Below are 23,565 nucleotides of genomic sequence, written 5' to 3'. Positions count from 1 at the left end.
TTAATGCACTGCAGGGTCTCATGTAGCCTGAAGAGACAATGAAATATCAAAGACACTAAGTTCCTGTTTTGTTATGGACTGGCCTGGGAGTACCTGATAGTGCAAATGCTGACAAATAACTATAAAGCAAATAAAGATAAAGCAAATAACATGCTTACAAATGTTGAGCATTCCTGGTCAGGTTTTAGGGTAACACCATACTCACCTTAAAGTATCAGTCCTCCTCAAAATGACTCGGTCACCAAAAGCAGACAATTTATGTTAGCCTCTGGCCTGAACCCTGAACTTCAGCAGTGATAGGATCAAATCACTGTGACTCATGATAATAAGTAAAAAAAAAAAAAGCACGCTGATAGTGACAAGTTAGCATGACCGTGCATGTATAACGAAGATGGTCATACAATTTATGCAATTTAAGTTCTTCATAATGGATGTCCAAACAGGACTTAATCCTATAATGGGCACTTAACAAGTAGGTAGGACAGGTAGCCCAAGGGTAGGTAGTCTATATTTGTTTGATCTTGATCTTGAATTGTGGTTAAACTAAGAATCAATCAAAATTGATCCGTTTCCCTTTGTTTGTGTGTCATTGAAACATAACAAACATATCATTCAAATTATGTGACTAGTGTAATGCTTATGTCTCTTTTAAAGTACACAATTACCGTAGCTATACAGAACAAAAAAATATCACAGTGGACAAAACTTTCACTTTTTTACATGTAGGCTAGACCTATAACTTCATTTCCTCAATCACTGAAATAGATATTACATTCCATGTCCTGTTCTTACCAGAGGGCTGTCTATGTGCTGGCAAATGTTCTCTTTTAAGATCTGTTCCTCGATTAAATATACTACCTGCTATAACCATGCAATAGACAATGATTGGTGAATCTGGTTTTAAGAATAGGCTGGGTGCCTGGAGATATCATTTGGGCAATTCCCTATATTCAACTGTAAAGTTGACCTAAACATTTCATTACCTTTTTGGAAGAAAAGCATGAAATGTTTACCCATTTTCCATTTTTCATTTTTCTTGCTGTGGTATGCCACATTGTGACCAACTTAAAAGTGTTAGATCCAACTTTCTTCTATTACGATCCCCTTTGAACATGTGTAAAGTTGAAAAAATGAAAAGAAAAGTCAATTGTGGGAGCCAAAATGGTCAACTTTATCACCCTTCTGTAAGGACAACATGGGGTGTAAACCCAATTTGTTTGTTTATGTCAATTTTTGTCACCCTGTAGACAACCTAAAAGCCCCTTAGAACCTCTTAGGCTTAGAACATGTAAGGAAGTTGACAGAATCTAAAAAGTAACTAGGAGCTTGAATTGTCAGGTGTGTTAAGTGCTACAAGGCTACAATTTGAAAACGATACAGCTAATATGCTGAGGAAGAATATTAGGACCATGGCCTTTTACCCCATGACCTTGAGTACCTAATAGGTGATGTTCATTCTCACTACAGGACAGTATTAAAACTTGGATTTGACATAAGGATTTATGTAAGGAGTAACATCCGCTAAGGTGCCCTGATATGCAGAAACTAGATGTACCGCATAGTGGTACAAAATATGACCGCCGCTCAGTCCTGTACATCCGTTCCGCGAAAATAAATCACACTTCAATTTGTCTCCATATTTTACTCCATCCCCCACTCTTGAAACGTTTGTGTATGCTTGTTTGGCATGCCTGAGTGTGTGTATGCGGCTGCACAGAGAGTAGCCTACTGGTGCTGAAAAGGTGAATAGATTGTAGAATAGCCAAAGAAGATGTAGCATTGTTATAAAACCTTTAACATCTCTAAACAATCACAAGTAGGGCAGTTCATCACAGTTCATCCATTGCAACTGGATTGATGAAAGGTCACTTACACCTGTAGGCTACATTGTATTTGGGAAAAGCAAAAGGTATCAGCATAATGTTATTTATTTATTTATTTATAAACAAAAACATCTCTGTCAGTTCCGTGCTGTTTTCAACAGCTATCAAAAACAAAGGTCATTTTTGGATGGATGGATTTTTTGTGAATGTTTCTTCTTCTACATAAGATTTTAGTCATCTTTAGTTCATGTAATACTTTATTGTCTGCACAAATTAAGTAACAGTAGTCTGAAACGTTATTGTTAATGCACAAATTAAGTAACAGTAGTCTGAAACGAAATGCTGTTTTACATCTAGTGGTGCAAATAACTGACATGTCCAAATGTGCCTTGATGAAATGCGTCGCTAGACTGTTCATACACATTTTAACGGGCCAAAGTTGAAGAGCTGTTGTCCGTTATTGTTCGTGCAAATATAGGCTTATTCATGTTCCCTTGCATTGTGTAACTGAGGTCCATGGCTAGTCTGGCTTTCACCAGACCAACCTCAATCTTTTAAGAAATCAAAAAATAAATAGCGGGCAGATCAGGCTGGGTTCACCAAGCCTAGTCATAGGCACCCGATATTGTTCACGCTCTGGCTATTCTAAATGCAAAAATGCATCAGGGAGTTATGACAAAACTGTAACTAACACACTATCCTAATAGAAAGCTGTTAGCTTCCCTAAGCTACAGGTAGGCTTATATAGGCCTATTTACAACATAAATTGTCAATAGGCTATGCTGGCGACACAAATAAAATCTCCTTTGGAAACCAATGGCTTACGCCTTACAGTATCAAGCGGACTTAAACTGCCATATCGTGGCGAAAAGTTGTAATAACATTCACGCAGCTCCATGAGTCAAGGAAAGCGCAAATGAAGTAGCCACTTCTAAATGGGACCCACTACACAGTAGCTTAAGGTGTGTTGCTAAAGCAGCCATAATGAAATGAAAGTGTCATTGTTTGGATTCACACACACGTGCTTTTTAATTTCACAGACTACAACTACCAAGCTGGAATCAAAGCACATCGATTCCCCTCTCACACCCTGCACGCACTTAAAACAAAATAAACAGGCGTCTCAGTCTCACGCATGTATAGGCAAAACTGTATCAGACCGGTGTAACGTTGGTAAATCTTCCATTGCACAGAATGATTTTTGTAGCACATGCAACAAATGACAGTCGAAAGATACAATTACAGTGCTGCTATCAATTTGCTTGGTATAACCGCATTTATAGTTTTCTACAAATGCAATCAATCAAATTGGCCTCCATCACTCAACCAACGCTAACGGTAACATTACCTAGGTCCTTATTGATATTATAAGATTAACGTACCTGCAGTAAAAACCAAGCATGTCCGATAAACATCCTCAGATTTATTTCGGCTTCAAGAAGAAATGGGTGCCTGTGTGTGCAGTTTGGTGCAGTTCTGAACATCTTAACTGAAGATAGGGGCGATTAAAGCAGAATAATATTGCATTTTCATTTTTTACCGGGGGGGTGCAAATCACAAATGAGTGATTATGGGCCAGATTGATGTGGGCCCTTGAGACCAACATACCATAAAAGATTCTTCATCCTCGGTGCCACGGTTCAGGTAGTTATTTAGGAAAAACTGTTTTTTTTGCGGTTCGGGGGTGCCCAGCACGGGGGGGGGGAGTGGACCCCGGGGACGAAACAAATTTTTTCCGTAAAAGTCTAGTGGGGCTACATACCCACCAAATTTCATGTGTCCCGGTGGTTCGGTGTCCCGGGTATCGTTGACCAAAAATTCAGGAAGTACATGACAGGGAAAAAAAAAAAAAACTTTGACAATCCCTATAGGCTATGACCACTTCGCTAGCTTCGCTAGCGGCGGTCATAATAATGGAGGAGACGGAGACAAAGACCTCCCGGAGTGGAATTATCTCCCAAGTTAATTCATTCCGTATATTGGGACACCTTATAGGTTGTTATTCTGTTTATCCCCCATGTTGCCAGTAGGCATGCATTTATAGCACAATAGCACAACAAGGGAAATGTAGTTCAGTTTAAAAAGAGGCCAACCTGTTCAATTTGTTGTACTACTTACATTGGTTACGGAAAATTATGGTGGGTGCTTTGTTACAGTTGATTCCACTGTTGCGAAGCCTGCTTGTCAGTTCAATCATTGTTTACATTGATATGGGATGGTGATTACATTTTTTACCAGATCTACTTCATAGGTGCCCCAGTGTACAGAATTAATAACCCCTGCCAGCCAATCAAAAATAGTATTTCTTGTCTCTTGGGGTACATTTCAATAATATGCCTTGTTAGTACCATGATTATTGTGTGGGTACTTTTGTATTTCCAAATTACTGATTACTTGTATTTTAATTAAATACATTTTTCACATCAGTATTTTGTATTTTATTTAGTTACATTTCATGAGCCAGTATTTGTAATTTGTAACAAAATAGTTTTTGATGTATTTGTGCCCACCTCTGCTTGGGCCTAGACTAGTAGAGTATAACAGCTTCTCAACATTAAGATGTATCCTATCTCTGGGCCTCACGTCCCTCATCTCTGAATGTTCTCTTATGCATTTACTTAACCTTTAGCTTATAAAAGTGTGAGGGATTTTGTTTAGTACTGTAGATGTCTCGAGAGACTTTATAATGAGGAGACACAGCACTCCAAAAATCCTCTATAGAAATGCATGGGGTTAGTTACTACACATATCCCGCCCCTTCGGCTGCCAAATGTCAACATGTGAATACATTGTGCAAATCATGTGATGTGTTGTTAATACATTGTACCAATTATGTGTTGTGATCTCGTTGCTGGAGGTTGGTGTTGTGAAGACTTGGGCATGCACTGTTTTGCTCGAAATGCCCGACAAGTGCCCAAAATACGTTGCAATATGGCCGCAGAGTGGAGGCACTTGCATAAAAGGACTTGATGTCTCTCCCTTACAGAAAATTATACTACTTTAAAGGAGAAATCTGGCAAGTTTTCACATAGATCTCCGTTTCTCGAGGTCACCGAGTTCAGTCAGTAGAAAAACAAAAAACAATCGGTTTTACCTAGCTCGAGTTGCTACAGCCAGGCAGCTAGAGTGCATGCCCGTGAGCTCCCATTTACATGCCCACAAAGTGTAGTGCTGTAGCTGCCTGACTGCATTAGCTGCTGGCGGTAGCAACTCAAGCCAGAGACTTTCTAATAAAGAGACACAACACTCAAAAATCCGCCATAGAAATGCATGGGGTTAGTTTGTAATGCCAATATGGCAGTTGTCTACACATATCCCGCTCCTTCCACAGCAAAAAAAGTCAACATGTGAATACATTGTGCCAATCATGTGGTGTGTTGTGAATACATCGTGCCAATCATGTGTTGTGATCTCACTGCTGGAGCAAAGTTGGTGTAGTGAAGCCTTGCGCACGCGCATTTTTGCCGAAATAGATGGCCGATAAGTGCCCAAAAAACGTTACAATATGGCCACCAAGTGGAGGCACTTGCCTAAAAGGACTTTGCTTGAGCTAGGTAAAACGGATTGGTTTGGGTTTTTTTTCATACTGACAGTACTTGGTGACCTCGAGAAGTGGAGATCTATGTGAAAACTGCACTTAACTGCAGAAATCCAATATTTTGCACATGGAGATGTTATTGTAAAGCATTAGGCCTGTAGGGGTTTTTTGTCTCATAACTGCATTTTTTTTTTGTTGGTGAGGGCTGGTAACCTACTCTACTCTCATCTCATTGTTTACCTTCCATGATGTGTTTTCTTGTTGTTGTTGTTGCTGCAGGGGTATTTAAATAGGATACATCAGCCACATTACCTCATTACCTTCGTTCGTTCAAAGTGATTCTAAATAATTCCTCCCATTGTTGTAGCCTAGTCTAGCCTACTTTCCGCTATTTACAATGATAAGCTAGATGCATTTTTTATTGCGTTGCGCAAGGAATAACTAAATTTATCCACCAACGAATTAAAAGGAGCTTTGCTCAATCACAAATCAGTAAAAGAGTAGTAGTAATAACAGCAGTAAAATAGGCCCATGGAATTGATTTAGGCTATCGCTTATTCTTGTTTATCGCCGGTGAAATGCGGAATCTAAATCCTGAATGATCCTGATGATATTTTAATTGAAGTCTAGGCCTTCTTCTCGTTTTCATAAATTCCAAACGGCATTTTCCTTCTTGACTGACCACACAGTGGCGCAATAACACCAAACACCCTGGCGCCACTGCCAATTCAAGAGAGCAAGGCGGCTGGCCGTCAGATTCTCTAAAGTGGGTATAAGATAGATATTTGGAATACGACGCGCCACATTTCTAAAAGGATCCAGTCATTGGTTATTAATGACACAGTTGACTTTCTTGTTTGTATTATTTTCTCAAAGTCATTGATATCTATCCTTATCACTGTAGTCTGAGGATGAACGACTCGTTCTTATCTAAATAGTCAATGCAAAACCATAAACATAGCAGTCAGAGTTCCTTTATGTCAAACTGATAGGTCTATCCCAAATTGCACTGAATATTCATTTATTCCCATCCTCTCCAACATTATCTTGACAAGGGATGTTAAACAAAGATGCAGGCTTTGGTTGCGCACCAAGGCCAATACAGAAAATGAAGAAGGACATATCAGTCAAATCAAACGCCTTATTCTATACATTTTACTGATAGGCCGTAGTTCAGTGATCTAAAAATAAATACTCCATAGAAATGGTAGTATGGAAGTTATATAATAATAATAATATTATTAATAATAATACAACCGATATTAAAAAAATACTATATTATTGACTTAATTGGTAAATTAGGCCATAACACAAATATGTATTTATGTTGTCTGTTGTGACTGCCTCAGCCTTCAGCAGCTCTGGGAGGCTTCTAGACAAACAGAAGAACCCAGGTGATGGTCTGGGTAAAACAGAAGGAGAGGGAGCTGAGGAGAAGTAGCCTGGGAATACCCATACAAACATTCAGGAAATTTGGGATTTGCTCTTGTGAGTGTCTGGGTGTTCCCTGGCTAGAGGACAGGGAGAGTTTGTTTTAAATCTGTGGTTAGCGCTAGCCCGATTAGAAGGTCTTGACCTATGCATGCTAGTCTACCTTCAACATTTTACACCTCAGTGACCACCATTTGACATACCAGTTGGCAGTTGGTGGAGGGAGTCTTGGCAGCAATAAGAACAGATAAATAAAGCTTCTTGCTGGAGGAAGAAGGCTGATGTACTACAATGAATGCAGACATTGTTGTTTCTATGCCTGCGCCATGCTCGAGAACTCTTCCCACAGCACGCTGTCTGACATTAAGCAGAATCAGTCAGCTGTGACCTCTTTTTGCCCTCTGTGTCCTGGGTCTCTCACAAAAGAGCGCACGGCTGCCTTCCAAAGGGCAGGCTAAGTATGTCAGTTTTTACCTTGTTGTAAGCAAATATCTGTGGGATAAGCTGAAAGACATTTTTCCCTAAAGGAATATTTGTTAGAGATACTCTCTAAGTCTGCCTATTTTACTCATCTTACTGTGTTAATTATCTGGAAAGGTGAAAAACAGGTCAGGGACTAAAATAAAATCCTTGAACTGCAGAGGTCAAAAGGGCATGACTCTGAACCCTTATAGAGGATAGAGGTTTAATGTCTGAGGCAGCTGTCAACAATAGGGTGTATGCAGGATGGAAAAAAACACAAAATGGGAGTTAAATGACTGGGCTTTTATAGGAATCTGCAGTATTGCATTTGATGGTAAATTCATAATGAAATTGAAGTAGGCTACTGTACCTTACCAGCTGTAGGGTGCAATTAAGTTAAGCAAATGCAAAAATTATCCATTCAATTTTTAAGCAATAAGATTGTTTCATCATCAGACATGGTACTGCTGTCTGTGTCATGCGCTTGAATGGGCCAGTGGATGTTCATGTAAGGGCTTGTTATCAGTTTGATAGCCAATGCTTTGTTTGGAAAATTGTTTTCTTGTGATGGAAAAAAGATACAATTTCGGTTTGATGTTAAAGAGCTGACCTTAATCAAATCTCCTCTGCTCCTCTCTGACCCTTTGTACCACATCCAGAAAGCTCTGACCACTGACTTAGCCTTGAACATCAAAGCCAGCATTTAGAAAAGACTCCCAGTCTTCTCTTCTTACAGAAGTCTCTGAAAAACAGATAGCTGTCAAACTCCATAACCTGGCCTCTGTTTGAATGGCTTTCTTATTTGTTTAATTTCTTTTCCCTTTTTGTTGTCAAGGCAGGCGAGGGGTTATTGTTAGTTCAAGCCTGACAAACATGTCCGCAGAGGGTAGGTTCACTGCTAGACTAAAGGTTACATGAAGTTTAAGCAAAGGGTAATCATTGGAAGATCAAATAAAGTGGAAGTCAACATCAGGGGATGTGTACAGTGTGACTCAGGCGCCCTTCTGCTCAGGAGACAAAATCTTACTGTTCACATCCGCTGAGCTAAGTTCTCTTTCTCTCCCTCTCTCACACACACACACACACACACACACACACACACACACACACACAATGTCCCAGGCACATATGCAGACATACTGTACACAAATCCAGGGTCATAGTCTTGCACAAACTGAGATCTCACTTAACCTCTGCTCTGCCTTTGAACTTTCAGCCTTTCCAGTTAAAGTGAGACATTACAACACTCACTCATTTCCCAGACATAAATACAGGAACATTAAACTGAAACGTCAGATAATTAGAGCATGATTTTAAAAGTGGCATAATGTTATATATCTCTCAGGAAAAGTAATAATAATTGAAACATATAATTGATATTGAAACATATGTAGCCTATATGAGGAGGACACTTCATTCATCCTCCCCTCCCCTTTTCATTCGAAGTTCCCCATGGCAGTACAGACTGACTTTGCAGGTTGATGGGAAGTAGAAAAAACAAGAACAAAATGTTTCACTTCCAGATTAGTCTGCTCTTTGGTAGGAAAGACTGTGGAGGTTATGGTGACTTTTTCAAGGTGCATGTAATGTCTTGTACATTGAGTTCATCTATGACAGATGTGTGTGTGTGTGTGTGTGTGTGTGTGTAACATACCAACATATACAGCAGCTGTGGACCTCTGAATAATATAAATCAAATATAAGATTTCCATTCTCCCACTTAAGCACAGGGGTCATTAGCTCTCATCTGCGCAGCAGGGCATGCTTTATGTGTATTGTTCCACATCAGCAGATTCATGCCAACTGTGCAACTTTCTTTAACCCAACAAAAATGCACGCAAGCTCTCATCCAATTACCCGGGCGAGGATCTGTAAAACCTTCAGCAGGGACATGAAGTGTGTCATCCACTTATACCGAGTGCTAACGCGGCTCTACTCCCTCTCTCCATCCATCAAAGCTCAGGGCCGAATGGATCACTGACAGGAGACTTTTTTGGAGGGAAATTTCAGTGCATTAGTTGAATAGGGGACCTGAAAGCTAAGCTCAGGCTTTTAGATGGTTAGCCCACTCTGGATGTTAAAAATGGCACCTTCGTCTTATGTTGGCATCAAAGATGTATTGAGGTATTTCACAGATTTATTTTGTGATCAACGTGGAGATTTTGCATTGTGCACATCTCATAATGACCTGAACTGGCATGAACTGGACATTTGTGCACAGTCTTGCCTGAAAACAAAACAATGGTCTGTCAGCTGCAGGTGTGAGGCGTCTCTCCAGCACTGCTGTGAGCAGTAGACGTTTGTCATATCTTTCAGTTCAACGGAAAATCTATTGAATCAGGACTGTGCAGCCCGGTGACCTTGCTTCTTGTGATGCCAAGAGCCGTAACTCCCCTCTGCTTGTTGGTGTCATTTATCTCGCACCTCCAGCATGCTGCTGATTCACTCCTCTGACCTTGCGTCGCTTTTCCTGCCATTGTCTGCATGGCACGGCCCTCCGATAGGGAAGGCAGCTTCCAGAACTCCTACCAGGCAACCCGAAAGACACGCTTTTTAGTCTGACAGACCACAAAGAACTCTGCTTCAAACTGCAACATGATTGTTTGTGTTTTTAAAGAAAGGGTTTGTCAGAAAGAGAGGTAATTACTGTGTGTGAGAGAAAGTGATGGAGAAGAGACATTAGCACTGTGTGTGTATGGCTAAGGGAGAGAGAGACATTAGCACTGTGTGTGTATGGCTAAGGGAGAGAGAGACATTAGCATTGTGTTTGTATAGCTAAGGGAGAGAGAGTCTCTTTCTCTGAGGCCGATGGATCTCTGTGTGCATGAGTTCTCTTCTATTTCTCGAGATGCAAACCGTGAGCCTGAGGGAGGCTGCTTTTCTTCACAGAGTGTCTCTTTCTGGAATAATTCTCTTCACAGGCCACTGATCTCTCTTGATGGTGACCCAGCTGAAGCTCGGGGTCACACCCACTCGATCACTTCCTTACACATTTATGTCACAGTGACCAACAGGAATTAAGGTCACAAGTGAGGGCTCAGCATAGTATGTAGGCCAGCTACAAGGTTGGGAGTCTGAATATAGTCAAAACTTTCTTCTCTGCTCTGTCATTCATCAGAAGCAGTGCATGCTATTTATTTTATGGAATGGTAAATTGTATGTATGGATGTACCTCAAACATATCTATATTCATTTGCAAATGTATCTCTCTACATTAACAACCAAGGAAAAGTGGGGTTTAAATAATATTACTATAAAATAAGTATTTATTTAGTGTGTATTGGATCTATCAATTCAAACTGCTGTGCATAATAGGCTGTACATACTAAATTGCAGTGTATGAGGAATTTCTGGGTCCCAAATCGCAAGAAGATGTAAACATATCTTAACAGTGTCAAGTATATTAGCAAAAAAAAAATCTCCTTAGCAGACCAGCTAGCTTTTATTAGTGCCTGCTGTGCTGTTTGCAAGGTGCATTGCCTGTAGCCAATTGGCTTGCTACAACTCTGCTCCTGTATAGGCTACACAGTATGCAGCATATGTATATTAGCAATCTCTCTGTATGTATGTACTCTATGCACATACAGTACAGTATACCATTAGTACCGGTATGTGTGCTGACCTGAAAATGCACTGATAAACAGCAGCGCATGCTCAGCAATATACAGCATATTTTCTCAGGATAAGTACTTCATATGTCAGGAACAGGATTTTCCAAGAATAAATCCATTTTATTCCAGTTGTGCATTTTAGTACTTTATTTAAAATCTGTGCAAGTAAACACCAAAAATGAAAACATTAAAAAAATGATAATATTAATAACCATAATCATAATATAGCAGTTCACCTGCAAGAAAACAATACATATATTTATATATATTTATATACTTCTTTAAACAAGCATTCATTCTGAAGCTCCAAAAATGATTTTTAGCACTTGTACTGTGTAGAGCTTGATTGTTGGTTTTCTACTTGTAAAAGAACAACATAAAGAAACAAAAACAAAACAAACAAAAAAACAAGTATAATGCACATCTGTTTCCAAAATTTTAAACGGTTTCTCTTTTTTCTTCTTTTATCTTTTGTTCAGCAGTCTACTTCTTATGACTGACAGACAAATCACATTGTTTAATGCTATGGGCTTCATGACAAAATACCTATGCTTTAAGACTCAGAAGATCCCCATGTCCAGCGTTACACAGGGACCATCCCATGCATCATCATGCAACAGGCAGTCAATATCAGACATAACACAACATGTTGCAGAACAGATTACTGTAATATTACCATGTAGAGACACATGCAAAAGAGGGACTGGAAACAAAAAGAACATTTTCTTTAAAGTTATGTACAGTGTCACACAACAGTGTTAATATTTCCTCTGGGAATTTAAAACAGCTCTCTTTCATCCATACAAAATAGCTCATCTTTCATAAAGTTTTGGCTATTTACAGAAATATAGATTGTAATGAGTCTATGACAAGTCTTTTAAGGAAAAGAAAAGCAATGAAACTAATACCTAGGAAAATGTAAGACTTCAAAATGTAACATTTCAGCAAACTTTCTGTGGGACACAAAAAACCCTTTTGCATCTTTGACCACCCTTTGACATCCATGACCCACAAAATAGCTTTGACTTTGAGCCGACTTTAGGTATACCTCATAGTCCACCTGGACCGGCCACCTCACGTGGATCTAACTCACTCAACCAATGTTTACACCAAAGAGACTGCACTTGTCCAGTGTATGTTTATTGGCCAAAGCTGACTGAAGAAGCTGTTGTTGTTACAGTATGCCCCTTTTAGCCAATGATTTTGTTTTTGTTTTTTAAAGTAAAAATTGACATGTTGGCACAGTTCAAATGCTACAACAACTTACACCAAGCAGTTCACCAAATAGTTGACTAAATGAATAAATTAAAGAGGCTTCAGAAAAAAAAAAATACAAATTGTATTCAGCCCACATCACGTACCATGAAATGTGGAGACAATGTCACAGCATCAGAACATTAATCCATCGGCATTGCACCATCCCTGACTAAATGAAATTGATAATAGATTCCCATTTGGCTCAGTAATAGGGGCATCTATAATATTACAAACCTCAGCTGCAAATTTTAAATGATCATTCTTCAAAATAAAAAATGCTAGTTTCTGAGAGTGAGACACAGTCTCACAATTATAAACAAATTATTTTTCTTATTATTTATTACTTTTAGTGAAATATTGTCGAAAATATTTAAAAGTACTGTTTGGTTGCACTTCCCACAGAAAGGGATCATATTAAATGTATTCTGCAAGTAAAAAAGTGTAACATAGATTAAAATGCTACAATCAGCTTTAAGTATGTATAGAACACAAGAACAAAACAAACAAGGTCATCAAGTGGATGAAGCACAGTCATAGATAAATGGAGATGGTTGTTTCTCAACTCAGCAACATTTTATCTCTTCTGTGAAACAGTTTTACATTATACATGTAAACAAAAAGCAAAGCAAAAGGAAAAGCAATGTTTTGCAAATGTCTGGGAATTGTTTCCTCCATTAGAAATAATTGCAGATTAAAAAAGGGGAGGAAAGCCAAACAGCCACAAAGAAATGTCTAGTCAATATACATCCACAGATTGACATGACTGTTGATTTTATCACTGGCATTTCTTGAGTGAACCGTTGAGCCTCTGAGTTTCACTCTGAGGTCTCTCTGTATGATCCTCCTCACTGTGTCTAGGGGTCAGGATGTGTTCAAAGCCCTGCATGTCTGCAGGTGGTTCCTCTTTTACCTTCACCTGCACCTGACATGCTGTCCGACCCCGCTCACGCTCTTTCAACAAGTCTGCATTGCCCTTCTGTAGCATGTAGTACAAAATGGGGTTGGACCTCATCAGTCGAGGCGAGTCTGGTTGGGAGATGTCCTCGTCCCCACCAGTGGGTGTAGGTTTTGGTTTTGGAGACTGTGGTGTGCCCTGAACCCCCCAAGGTGATCCAGGAGCACTATGGCTCATGTGCCCAGCATGCAGAGACCTCGGGTCAGCTGGACCATGCAGTGGGACAGGACTACGGCTCTGGACACCGGCTTCAGTGCTGTGCCCAGAGGGCTGATGGACCCTGCTGCCATTGAAAGTGTAGCTGTGCTTGGGAGAGCCTGTGGGTCCTCCCGGCTGAGAGAGCTCCCTCAGACAGTTGTTAGAGAGCAGGAGCTGCTTCAGCACATTAAATCCACGGCTGTCACTTGGAGGAGACTCACTGACAGGGCACCTCACTGGTGGGCTGTCTGCAACGGGAGGGCTCCGTGGACCTCTGACCTCCGGGCTGCCAGGCAAGCCAGAGGCAGAGCCATTGTTGTTGACCTTTTGGGTGTCAAGGCTGTCAGGAAGCGCACAAGTCTCACTCCCTGTGGGTTGTGCTTTTGGCTCCATGGAATATTTCCGCTTCTTAGGGATAGTTGGCCCTTGGTGCTCCTGCTGTTCCTCCTTGACGGACACCTTGTGGGAGTTGTCTGGGGTGCTGAAGAGGACAGCCCTTGGCTGCTTTAAAAGATGGCTGAGAAGACCATCTCTAGGGATCATCTCTGGGGATATGGGTTCCTGCTTAATGACTGTCACATGAGGAAGACTAAGAGGACTGCTTCTGCTGGAGTCTGACATCATACTCTGGCTCTGTTTGACCTCCCTGTCATGGTCACTGGTGTGATGCTCCCTTCTGGGTTCAGTCTTCACTGTAACATCTCTCACAGGGCTTTTGGAGGCACCCAAGCTCTCGCAGAGGCTCGACTGCAGCTCTTGGCAGTTGCCCCGGCCTGCCTCTCGTTTCCTCTTACCTCCCACTTTGTCTTTGTTGGTGGCATTTCCCAGGAGAAGCTGGAGTACTGTCCGTCTTTCCAGAAGATTCTCAATTTCAGAAGTGGACTGCGAGGACTCGGGCCGTCGTGGGGGTATTAAGTAGGCCCCTTCAGATCTAGGTGAGGGGCTCTGCTGAACTGGTGCCGTGAGTCTATCCAGTAAAGTCACACTGTGATCAAGCTTCATTTCCTGAGGGTGCCTCTGGACAGAGGGCATGGAGGTTTTGAGTGGTGGGGATGAGCTTGCACTTTGTTTTCCAGACTGGGCTAAATTCTGCAGTAATTTACTGGCACTGAAAGCGGGCTCGGTGACACTTGGCTCACTTGGGAAGGATTTGTTTTTACACAGATCTAAGGGAATGGACTGTGAATGAGAAGAGTCGTATAAACTGTAAGGGGAGGATGTACTGCTGGTGTCTTTGCCATATGACAAAGTGGGTAAGATCAGGGGACTTTTGCTAACAAGTCCACATTGAGGACTGAGAGTCCTTATTTCCTCACACCTATTAACTACAGTCTGTCTGGCCACTGGCGCCCTGCTAACCTTGGGGATTATGACTGGGTGCAAATCTGGATTATCCAGACTTTTGTTTACATTCCCGTTATTTTTATGATCTAGCAGCAACTGCAAAAGTGTAACCTTGTGATGGGGCTTCATTTCAGGGTTACTTTCAAGCTCTCTGTCTTTGCTGCAAACTGCAGAGGGTGGAGGGGGTTCAGGCTTCCACTTGTTTATCAGACCCTCAGTTATTCTGTCTAAAGCTGGGGAGGAGGAGGTGGAGGAGGAGGCCGAGGAGGTGGCCGGTGGGGCACTGACCCTCCTGCCCTTTAGAGAGAGGTCTATTGGGGAGCAGCTGGAGCTGCTGCTCTCGGCGTCACTGCTGTCTTTGAGGAAGCTGCTGTCTGGACTGGAGTGCCCCCCTTCAGAGAGCACAGGCGAGCCCCGGTGAGATGTGGCGCTCAAGTCACTGCGCAGGTGGCCCTGGCTGTTGAGCTGATGCTGTGTGTTGTGGTTGTTGAGCAGCTGCAAAAGTAAACTGCTGCAGTTTTGAGACGGCCTGCTGGCGAAAGGTCTCTCAAAGGGCCGCCGCTCTCGGAACGGAAGCAGTGGCCGAGGGGAGCCCGCTGTCCTGCCAGGCCCTGGAGGAGTCACACTTGTACTCTGCCTGCTGGACGCTGATGCCATGGGGGCCAATCCGTTTTTGGCTTGTAAGGAGCTTACAGTGTCTGATGTGGTCGTCTGTTTTGTGTCCTGCGTTTTATGCGTGGCCATGGCTGCCAGCCTCTCGCTTGCTGACCGCCCAGCGAGCTGTGCTTTGAGGGCTTGCTCACGAGAGTACTGTTGCAAGTGAGCTTCGCTGGACAGCAGAAGAGCCAGCTGACTGCAGGCCACACTGGGTCTGGGGGATGGGGCCGGACTGGACCTAATGTTCACCAGGTTCGCCACCGCTTTCAGCCGTTCTGCACAGGAGAGTGACTCCGTGGAGGAGGACTGGGCGTTTTTCTGCAGCACCTTTGGCGACTCACTTTGCCTCTCTTGGCTGGCCCGCCTGCGCTGGTAAGGCACACTGTTGCTGTGGTTCTGGACTTTGTTCTTCTTCATCAGGCCCTTGAGGCGACTGGAGGCCGACTCACGGCACGGTCCGGCCTCTTTCCCGTCCTCTGCTGGGCCCTTGTTTATGTGGCCGCTGGCCTCCTGCTGCTGCACCTGCTGATGCTTCAGACTCTGCACGAGCTGCTGTGACAGGGCCACATTCTGGAGCCTTGAGCTGAAGGACTGCAGCAGGGACGCCAGCAGCGTGCTCTCACCTTTGCACTTCGCCGAGCCGTTAAGGGCAGCGGCGTGCTCCTCCAACTCTCTGTGTCTCTGGCCATTCAACTCTGCCGGGGGCGTCGGCCTCTTCCTGCTCTCGTGCTCCATCCAGGCCTCGGACCTCAGCAGCCGGGCCTTCTTAAGGTGCTGGGTGACCCCAGTGTGGGGTGCGGTCCTCTCCGGCTCAGTGCCTTGTGGTGGAGGGGCATGGTTAGGCTGCCCTTGGCCTGGTGCAGGTGCTTTGCTGTTGCCTTGCTCCTGGTTGCCGTGCCCAGCCTGGCATCTCTGTGTAGCTGTGGCAGCCTGGCCTCCGGTGACCTGATGCATGAGTAGGCCTTCGAGATAAGTTAGAACAGCAGAATCTTGGTGCGTCTCAGGGCCAGGTTCCTCCCCATGAGTCATGTTCAACACTATAGTCTCTAATATGGTTCGCCACCACGACAGAGAAATAAAAAAATAAATAAAAATATTTTCCTCTTCTTTGTCCTTTTTAAGCTAGGAATCGGTGATTTTAAAAGTTACAAAAGGTACAAAATGTAATGATAGGGATGTTTTTTGATCCAATCTTGAAGAAGAACAAAAGGAGCATGCATCAGATTTTTTCACAGATTAACCAGATGACCTTGTTTGCGTCATGACTGTCCACTGACGAGGGAAGTTCATGTGGATTTGTTACAGCCCCCGGAAAGGATTGAACAGGGGCATGTCAGAGCCTCCCCTGTGAAATTCCATGGCAGCCGCCATGCGGTCAGTCTGCCCCAAGGCTTCAGGGATGCCTGTGAAGATCCTCATCCACAGCCTAACCTCCTGACCACTGGCTCACCCACAGAAGAACCTACAAGACAAAAACAATTGAGCATGAGAAACCCTGGGCAATGACAGAGTAGCACAAAGGATCAAGCTGCCAAACATTCCTGCAACGATTGCATTATTTCACTTTATTGCTAGGCACTCTTTTCTCCCTTGCAATTTGATTAATTCAATTTGATAACAAAATAAATTGTGTGCCCACATTAGCTAATCATGTTTGGTCTTTTAGGCTGTCTCAAACCTTTTCCCACAATGAACAAAATACTGAAATTGATATTTAAAAAATAAAACTGACAAATAATACTATGCAGATTTATAAACAGGTTTTCTTCCAAAGAAATAAGAAATGCCTTTCCCCCTCACTGCTCTGGAGGGTATGTGTGAGTGAGGACAGAGAGGCAGGCAGTTGGGATCTAGCCCTAAAGCAGTACATTAAATGTGGGTCTGTTCTAGCATGCATGCGCTGGGCCTTCCAAGAGCTCGTTTCCCCTCTCATGCGAAAGATCTTGGCCAGGGATTAGTCCTGAGCACGCACTTACGTGCACACTGTCACTGCACTCACTCACTCGCCCTTTCCTTCCCCAGCTGCCACACGCATGAGACCAAGGTCTGCCGAGGACTCTAGGGTAGGGTAAAAAAGGTCATGGCTACAGGAGCAAGTTCATAACCTACAATTAGCCCACTGCTTATTGTGACCACTGGCAATGAGGTATAGGAATTAGAGACTTAGAGACTAGAGGCTCATAATGGCTACAAATATAGACAACAGTGAAAGACAAAGAGACTTGATTGATTGGCCAGGTATTAAGTGAAACAACAAGACAGTGTAATCCTTGCAAAGATGAGATGTTTTGACAGAACTGGTGCCAAGATAACCCACTTGAATGCCAAGAATAAGACTACTCCTCCATATGCACGTTAAAAGCAGAAAAAAAAGCCCATATAGGCCAAGACTGATGTCCGACTCATTGAACCAAACATGATTGGAGAAGGTCCAAGTTTTCAATGTTTCAAAGTTATTACGAAAAAGAGACCATGAAACCACAGCAAGCAGAGGCCCTTGTGTACGAGTGCCAGTGTGCCACTTATAATACCATTTAGGTCTGAGTCACAGACCAGGCTATTAGAGGGTGAGCCTGTGTGCTGTGACCCTGTGTTGATGCTGTGTGTGCATGCCTGGGTCTATGTGTGTGGACGTTTATGGAGAGGAAGCAGATCAGTGTGCTTGAGGTCACGCCCCCTCATGCTCCCATTCCCTCCTCTGCGGTCACCCCCACCCCCTCCACTCCCCCCAGAGCTGTGTCAGCGCCTACCTGCTGCCTCCCTGATAACCCACCACCAGCTGTAGCCCACACGCAAACACCAGCATTGTACTCCCTCTCTCTCTCTGTGTGTGTGTGTGTGTGTGTGTGGGTGTACTCTGCCCTAAAAGTGGTTTTGTTTACTCCAAAAAATGCTCTACATTTTCAAACTGTAACAATCCTTGTTGTTGTTGTTGATGATCATGCCACTGAATCTAGCATCTACCTCAAAATCAAATGAGGAGGCGATACACAATGAGGTAGGGAAGCACGTGAGCCTGAAATTAGGAAGAAGACTGTGGCAGTTGATTTGAGTTCATAGCAATAACTAACCTCCTGACAACTCTGTGGGGAACGGCAGCCATTTGAACTATCATTACACTGATTTTGCAGCCCATGGTTTAGCCCAGTAAATTGGATATCTTTGTCCTTTACCACTGACCCTGGCAATTAACCCACACATCACAGAAGTAAGCAATTAAAACCACTCACGAGGGAGTTAAATGACAGCATTTCGGCCAGTAATTAAAGGCTTGGGAGACTTCGCCAGAAACCAAGGGTGATCTGTTAAGGTGGAATAATAAGCCTGTGGCTCCCTGTGACAAACTAGGCCAACTCTGACACTGCTTAATGGTCAGCCCATCTTCAGAGCAGCCCATTGGGTGGGCTCTACCACTAATTTGCACCTGAACTTGCAGGTTCGACAGAGAGCATCTGAGTGGAGGGGAGACCTTAAGGCCTTGTCAAGCTGCCGCCCTGCATGACAGAGGTACTTGACAACAACCCCATTCCCTTTAACGAAAAGGCTAAAGAAGTCCCAAAACAAACCTGCCCACTGCAGAAAGACCAACTGAGGCCAATCATGAACACACATCCTTCTGTTGTTGTCGTGTTTTTAGAGTTACGAGAAATCAGCTTGTCTCCTAGCCAGTTTAAATGGGATTAGAGGGTTTTAAATACACACTGAACTGTCTTGGTCATACAGTGTTCTGTATAGAATTATAGTCTCAAACCACCCTCATATACTCTCAATTTCTTCATTAAATTAAATGTAACCATTAAACCATCAATTTTACTTTATAATAATAGTAATATATTTCATAATATTTTAATGGTGATCAAAAATGCCATATCTGTTAGATATGCCAATGCCTACTATTCAGCTCATATTTCTGTCATCACTACAGTATGCCATCATGATGAGTGCTTAACTGTAGTCAACTCTAAAAGAGAACTCAGAGATTTTTTGTTAGATGAGTGACCTGATTAAACAAAATGGTAAAAATTATTTTGATATCTGGTTTGAAAGTCGCACTTTGTAGGCCAGAGGTGTTAAGATGAATTGAGCCCCAAAAATGTAGCAGATAATAAATGACATCCCCCTCATCCAGAAATTGTAATCCATTTGTGCTATTTAAAATGCATGATGAAGCAAAAAAAACCTGCAAGATCCCCCATTTCAATTCAAGGTCATTCCTCCTCACTGCTGAGTCTCTCTAGTTGATGCAACAGCTGGCGCCCATACAAGGCATTAGGTTATAATAAAAAGTGACAAACCTGCCCTTGTTGGTGTGGATCACATTTAATACCTGACAACTCTTGCTTAGCATATGTGGCCCGGGTATTAGAGATGTCTCAAGGTTAGATTTGATTTACAAAGCAGACAGATCCCCAGCTAGGACTCGGAGAAGACAGCCACAGCTGCCTCCGTAAAAACCAACAATAAGACTGGCTTGTTAGACCGAGACGCAAAATCAACTGGCGTAACTGCAACAAGCGCATTCCTGAGATAGCGTTCAGTGACTCAGTCAATCAGGGCCACGCACCACGCAAACTAGGTCACTGTGACCTACTTCCAAAGGAGCATGACGGGCATCACGCATCAATGTTTTCACTGATGGAGCACGCCCCTCTTTGTGGATTCACCAATTACAAAGCAAGACTTGAGCAAGTTGGGTGGGAGGGGGGGGGGGGTTGGCAGTGTTGAAAAGAAAAAGAAGAAAGGCCTGAGCTTGACCTACATACACACAACCTAAACATGTCTCCTGGTCCTTTGAAAAGGACTACCCTCCCCCTCATAAGTCAGTTGTGAGGAGTAAAACTAAGCACACACTCTATTCACTGGAATCTAAATATTGAAGCCAGAGAGGTTACTTACCCCTCGGACAGATTTAGCATGAGTGTGTGTGTGTTTTTAACATCAGGAACCACAGCTCTTCATTGCACTGTACTGTACTGCACACATATGTGACCGCTCTGTCCCATCCATGTGGGTAAATGGGGGAGAATGGAATGGATAGTGAATAAACCCCAAAGTCACACCACAGGAAGCCTTGCGACCAATTCACCACACGGTGCCTTGGCTGAGAAATGTGTCCAGCTCTGACAGTTAGGAAGGCAGAATAAATATGTGTGTTTTCTAGCCTAGATGAGGAACACTTGTGTTTCCTGAGGGGAAAATGTAGGTGGGCATGGGAAATAGTGCAGGAACTGTTTGTCTGTGATATCCCACGATAGCACTCCGTGTTCCTTCACATAACTTAATGGAGGTGCCTGCCATGCTGCATGTGCTCAACAGCATTGGAGGGCCTCATTATGAAGGACACACCCTCTCAGGAAAGAGTGACCATTCTGACCTAAATTAACTAAGGTCTACGTGATTGAACAGGATGCGTAAAGATATACATTTTCCCAGCAATATCTTACCACTCTTCAAGGCAATGCACTGTACATCAAATAACTTCATTAAGGCATTTGACTTACATAATAACCTAAGGGGTTTATCCATATCTTACAGCAATCAAAGATGTAGCGCTGAAACAAGAGCAAACCTATGCTTTTACATGTCCACATCAAGCTTTAGGAGGGTCAGACAGGCACTAGTAGCTTCATTAGGTCTGGCATCACAACACACGGTGGGAGTGAGAGCCTTAACAGAGACCACATCAGGGACGCGGCCAGTTTGTGGTGGCATAGAACACTGCATTGCTTTCATCCCATAGCTTCCTTGGATCATCGCCTTCTCAAATCCACTGTAAAGATCAGATAGAACGCCATATAGGAAAGCCTTAGGCTGGATTGTTTACAAATTTGATAATTGCCTCAATGTCCAGAATCACACAATATTTTGTTATGCTGCAAAGCAGTCCATTGATCCACCAGATAAATAATCAAAAATTAGCAACGTGACTGCACTGTTCATCATGCATGGTGTCCACATATTATGTGGACAGTTAATTTAATTCCATTTGGGCTTAGTTTATAATGATTATTGTCTCCCAACATCTAATGGGCGGTGTCAGTAGATGCATAGCAATATTTTAGAATAGTTGCTATCTTTTAAATTCTCTTCTCTCTTCCAAATATTAATTGTTTGATAGCATCATCAATCCAAGATGTGGCCTTTCATCCCATCTTACACCTTTGTTGCACAGTGTCTACATGTGTGGGTAGTTAAATAACTTTTAAATAAAATAAATTATCTAAAAAGAAAAGAAAATGGTCAAGGTCAACTTTGAGTAAGAAAAACAATATTAAATATAAAAACTAAAATTAAAAACTTAGATAATTCTTTTCATAATTCATGCATGAAAGCTACAGTAAGTATTCCTCTGAGGAGATAAATCACATGACCACTCTGCAGTTCAGGTCTACGTGTGCCAGTCATGAACGGCTTAGTGGCATCAGCAGCCATTCCTGTTGGCTGGGATGATGTAACCAAGCTTTCTTGGCTTGTTATCCAGACATGCAGGTGGCCAGGTCACTACTCAACCTTACTAGCCTGGTCACTGTGGCCTATATCTTCTGCAGGCACATACTGAACCTCCTTCATCCCACTTGATCAAAACCATTAAGCTTATGTGCCTTAGCATTTAGTATCTTGTCAAAGACTTGTAAATATACTGCACTCAGGGTTTCCACAGCTTCTTCAACATCAAACTCAAGGACATTTCAAGAACTTTCTAGGTCCAATTACCTCAAGTTCAAAGAACCAACACCTCATGGTAGATCAAAGTTAATTACTATTACAACACTGAGATTTGTTATAATAAGAACTGGCAGGCTTTACAAAACCTCACAAACAGTACTTAAAAATAGAGAGTCTTGAATGTGTGGGCACTTCTCAACTCAATTGTGCTCTTGCGTTACCTTCATGACAGACTATGTGGTATCTTGGCTTTTCTTACACAAAATGTATATAACACTTTCAATGACCCAAGTCTATTTTCTATCTTCCAAGGTCTTGATCCCCCCCCCCCCCCCCCCTCAAATTCACTTAAAGGGATGTCAAAGCCCTGTGGATTGCCCTGTGTTATGACTCACTATTGGCGGCTAATACTTTGTGTGGTCTGAAAAACAACCCAGACATCTGTGTTCTGTTCTTCTCCTATTCATGTGCCTTCACCTACTGTCCTCCCTTCACTCCTTCCAATGCCTACACACCAGAATGGGTCTTATGCATGTCAAGCCATCTGACCTGTCCGTGTCTGGCCCTGATTTGTCGACTTCAGGACATAAATGAGAGGATCTCCTCACCAAAACACTCAGTAGCCATGGAGGGTTAGTGGGAGTCTGATGCTCAAAGATAGCAGGGTGCTGAAACAGCTGCAACATATTTGATGAGCTCCACAGATGTTAATAATTCATGTGCAAAATCAATGACATTGATTCTTGACCAGGGATTATGACCAAGGTAAGAGTGACAAACGCATGGGTAGTACAGTGAACTAAAACTACAAAAAAGCCAAAAGTTTGCCAGTGTGTCAAACAAGAGCACCTCATGATGCTAGCAAATGATATGCATCAAAAAAGCTGACTTGTCATTTAAGCCCGCTGTCTTTTGATGAGTTATAAGGTTATGAGTCATTTTAATCGTTCAATCAAATTAGACACGGTCTTTATCCTTCTGCTTCTCAATGAGCCTCGTCCACCTCCACTCAGACTTGCTTCTGACGCTGCTTGTTCTCTAACTTTGACCAGCACATTAGAACGCCGAGGCCCCAGCGATACGGGAGTGTTGTGTTTCCCCTCAAACCAGAGGTTAGGCGAGCCTGGCGTGGCTTCACTCGGCGATGCCAGCCCAGACACACAGTGTATAGTCCTGCCTTTTTTTTCTTTTCCGGGACTGAGATGCCAAGCACAGGTACAGTGTAGTAATCAATTTGCACTGCAGGCAGGGAGACTGTGTCTGAATACTAATGTGCCTTTGCTCCCCACCACCACCACCACCACCTCTGTCTCTCTACACCCCCTCTGTCTCTCCCTCATTGACACTTCCCCTATGTGTTCCGCTCCTAAGCAGGGTAGGGGGCAGCAGCCTTGTCTCTGTGCACAGATAACTACCAGCACTAATAAACTGTGTGAGCACCAGGATTAGAGGACTCTGTCAGCACAACTCAGCAGTGAAAAGCAGCTAAATGCACGCACAACAAGGTCAACATTAAACCTGTGGTCACCCGGCCACCTCTCTCTCTCTCTCTCTCTCTCTCTCTCTCTCTCCATCTCCCTCTCTCTTCCCCCTCCCTCCCCAGGCTCACTTTTTTATCTCATC

At 42.9% G+C, this 23,565-nt stretch overlaps 1 protein-coding gene and 1 long non-coding RNA gene across 5 annotated transcripts in view; both read right to left on the bottom strand.

Moving 5' to 3' along the window:
- Positions 1–1,080: 1,080 nt before the first annotated feature.
- On the bottom strand, positions 1,081–18,256 carry LOC121683868. Its single transcript, XR_006022933.1, has 3 exons — positions 18,241–18,256; positions 2,940–2,945; positions 1,081–1,270 (listed from the first exon to the last, which is right to left on the bottom strand). It is a non-coding gene; the product is annotated as an uncharacterized LOC121683868 (long non-coding RNA).
- Positions 11,328–23,565, bottom strand: part of nrip1a (nuclear receptor interacting protein 1a) — a 31,144-nt gene continuing 18,906 nt past the window's right edge. For 3 of the 4 annotated variants that reach the window (XM_042063711.1, XM_042063712.1, XM_042063713.1), the window contains exon 2: positions 11,328–16,738. In XM_042063711.1, coding sequence (XP_041919645.1) covers positions 12,898–16,305 — 3,408 coding nt within the window. In that variant the 5' untranslated portion in view covers positions 16,306–16,738 and the 3' untranslated portion in view covers positions 11,328–12,897. Of the gene's footprint in view, positions 16,739–19,571; positions 19,875–23,565 lie in introns of those variants that run through there. The other variant, XM_042063714.1, reaches the window with a different exon arrangement.

This window comes from Alosa sapidissima, chromosome 15 (genome assembly GCF_018492685.1).
Source record: "Alosa sapidissima isolate fAloSap1 chromosome 15, fAloSap1.pri, whole genome shotgun sequence".
NCBI classification, from domain to species: Eukaryota; Metazoa; Chordata; class Actinopteri; order Clupeiformes; family Clupeidae; genus Alosa; species Alosa sapidissima.
This window is presented reverse-complemented; position numbering and strand designations above follow the sequence as displayed.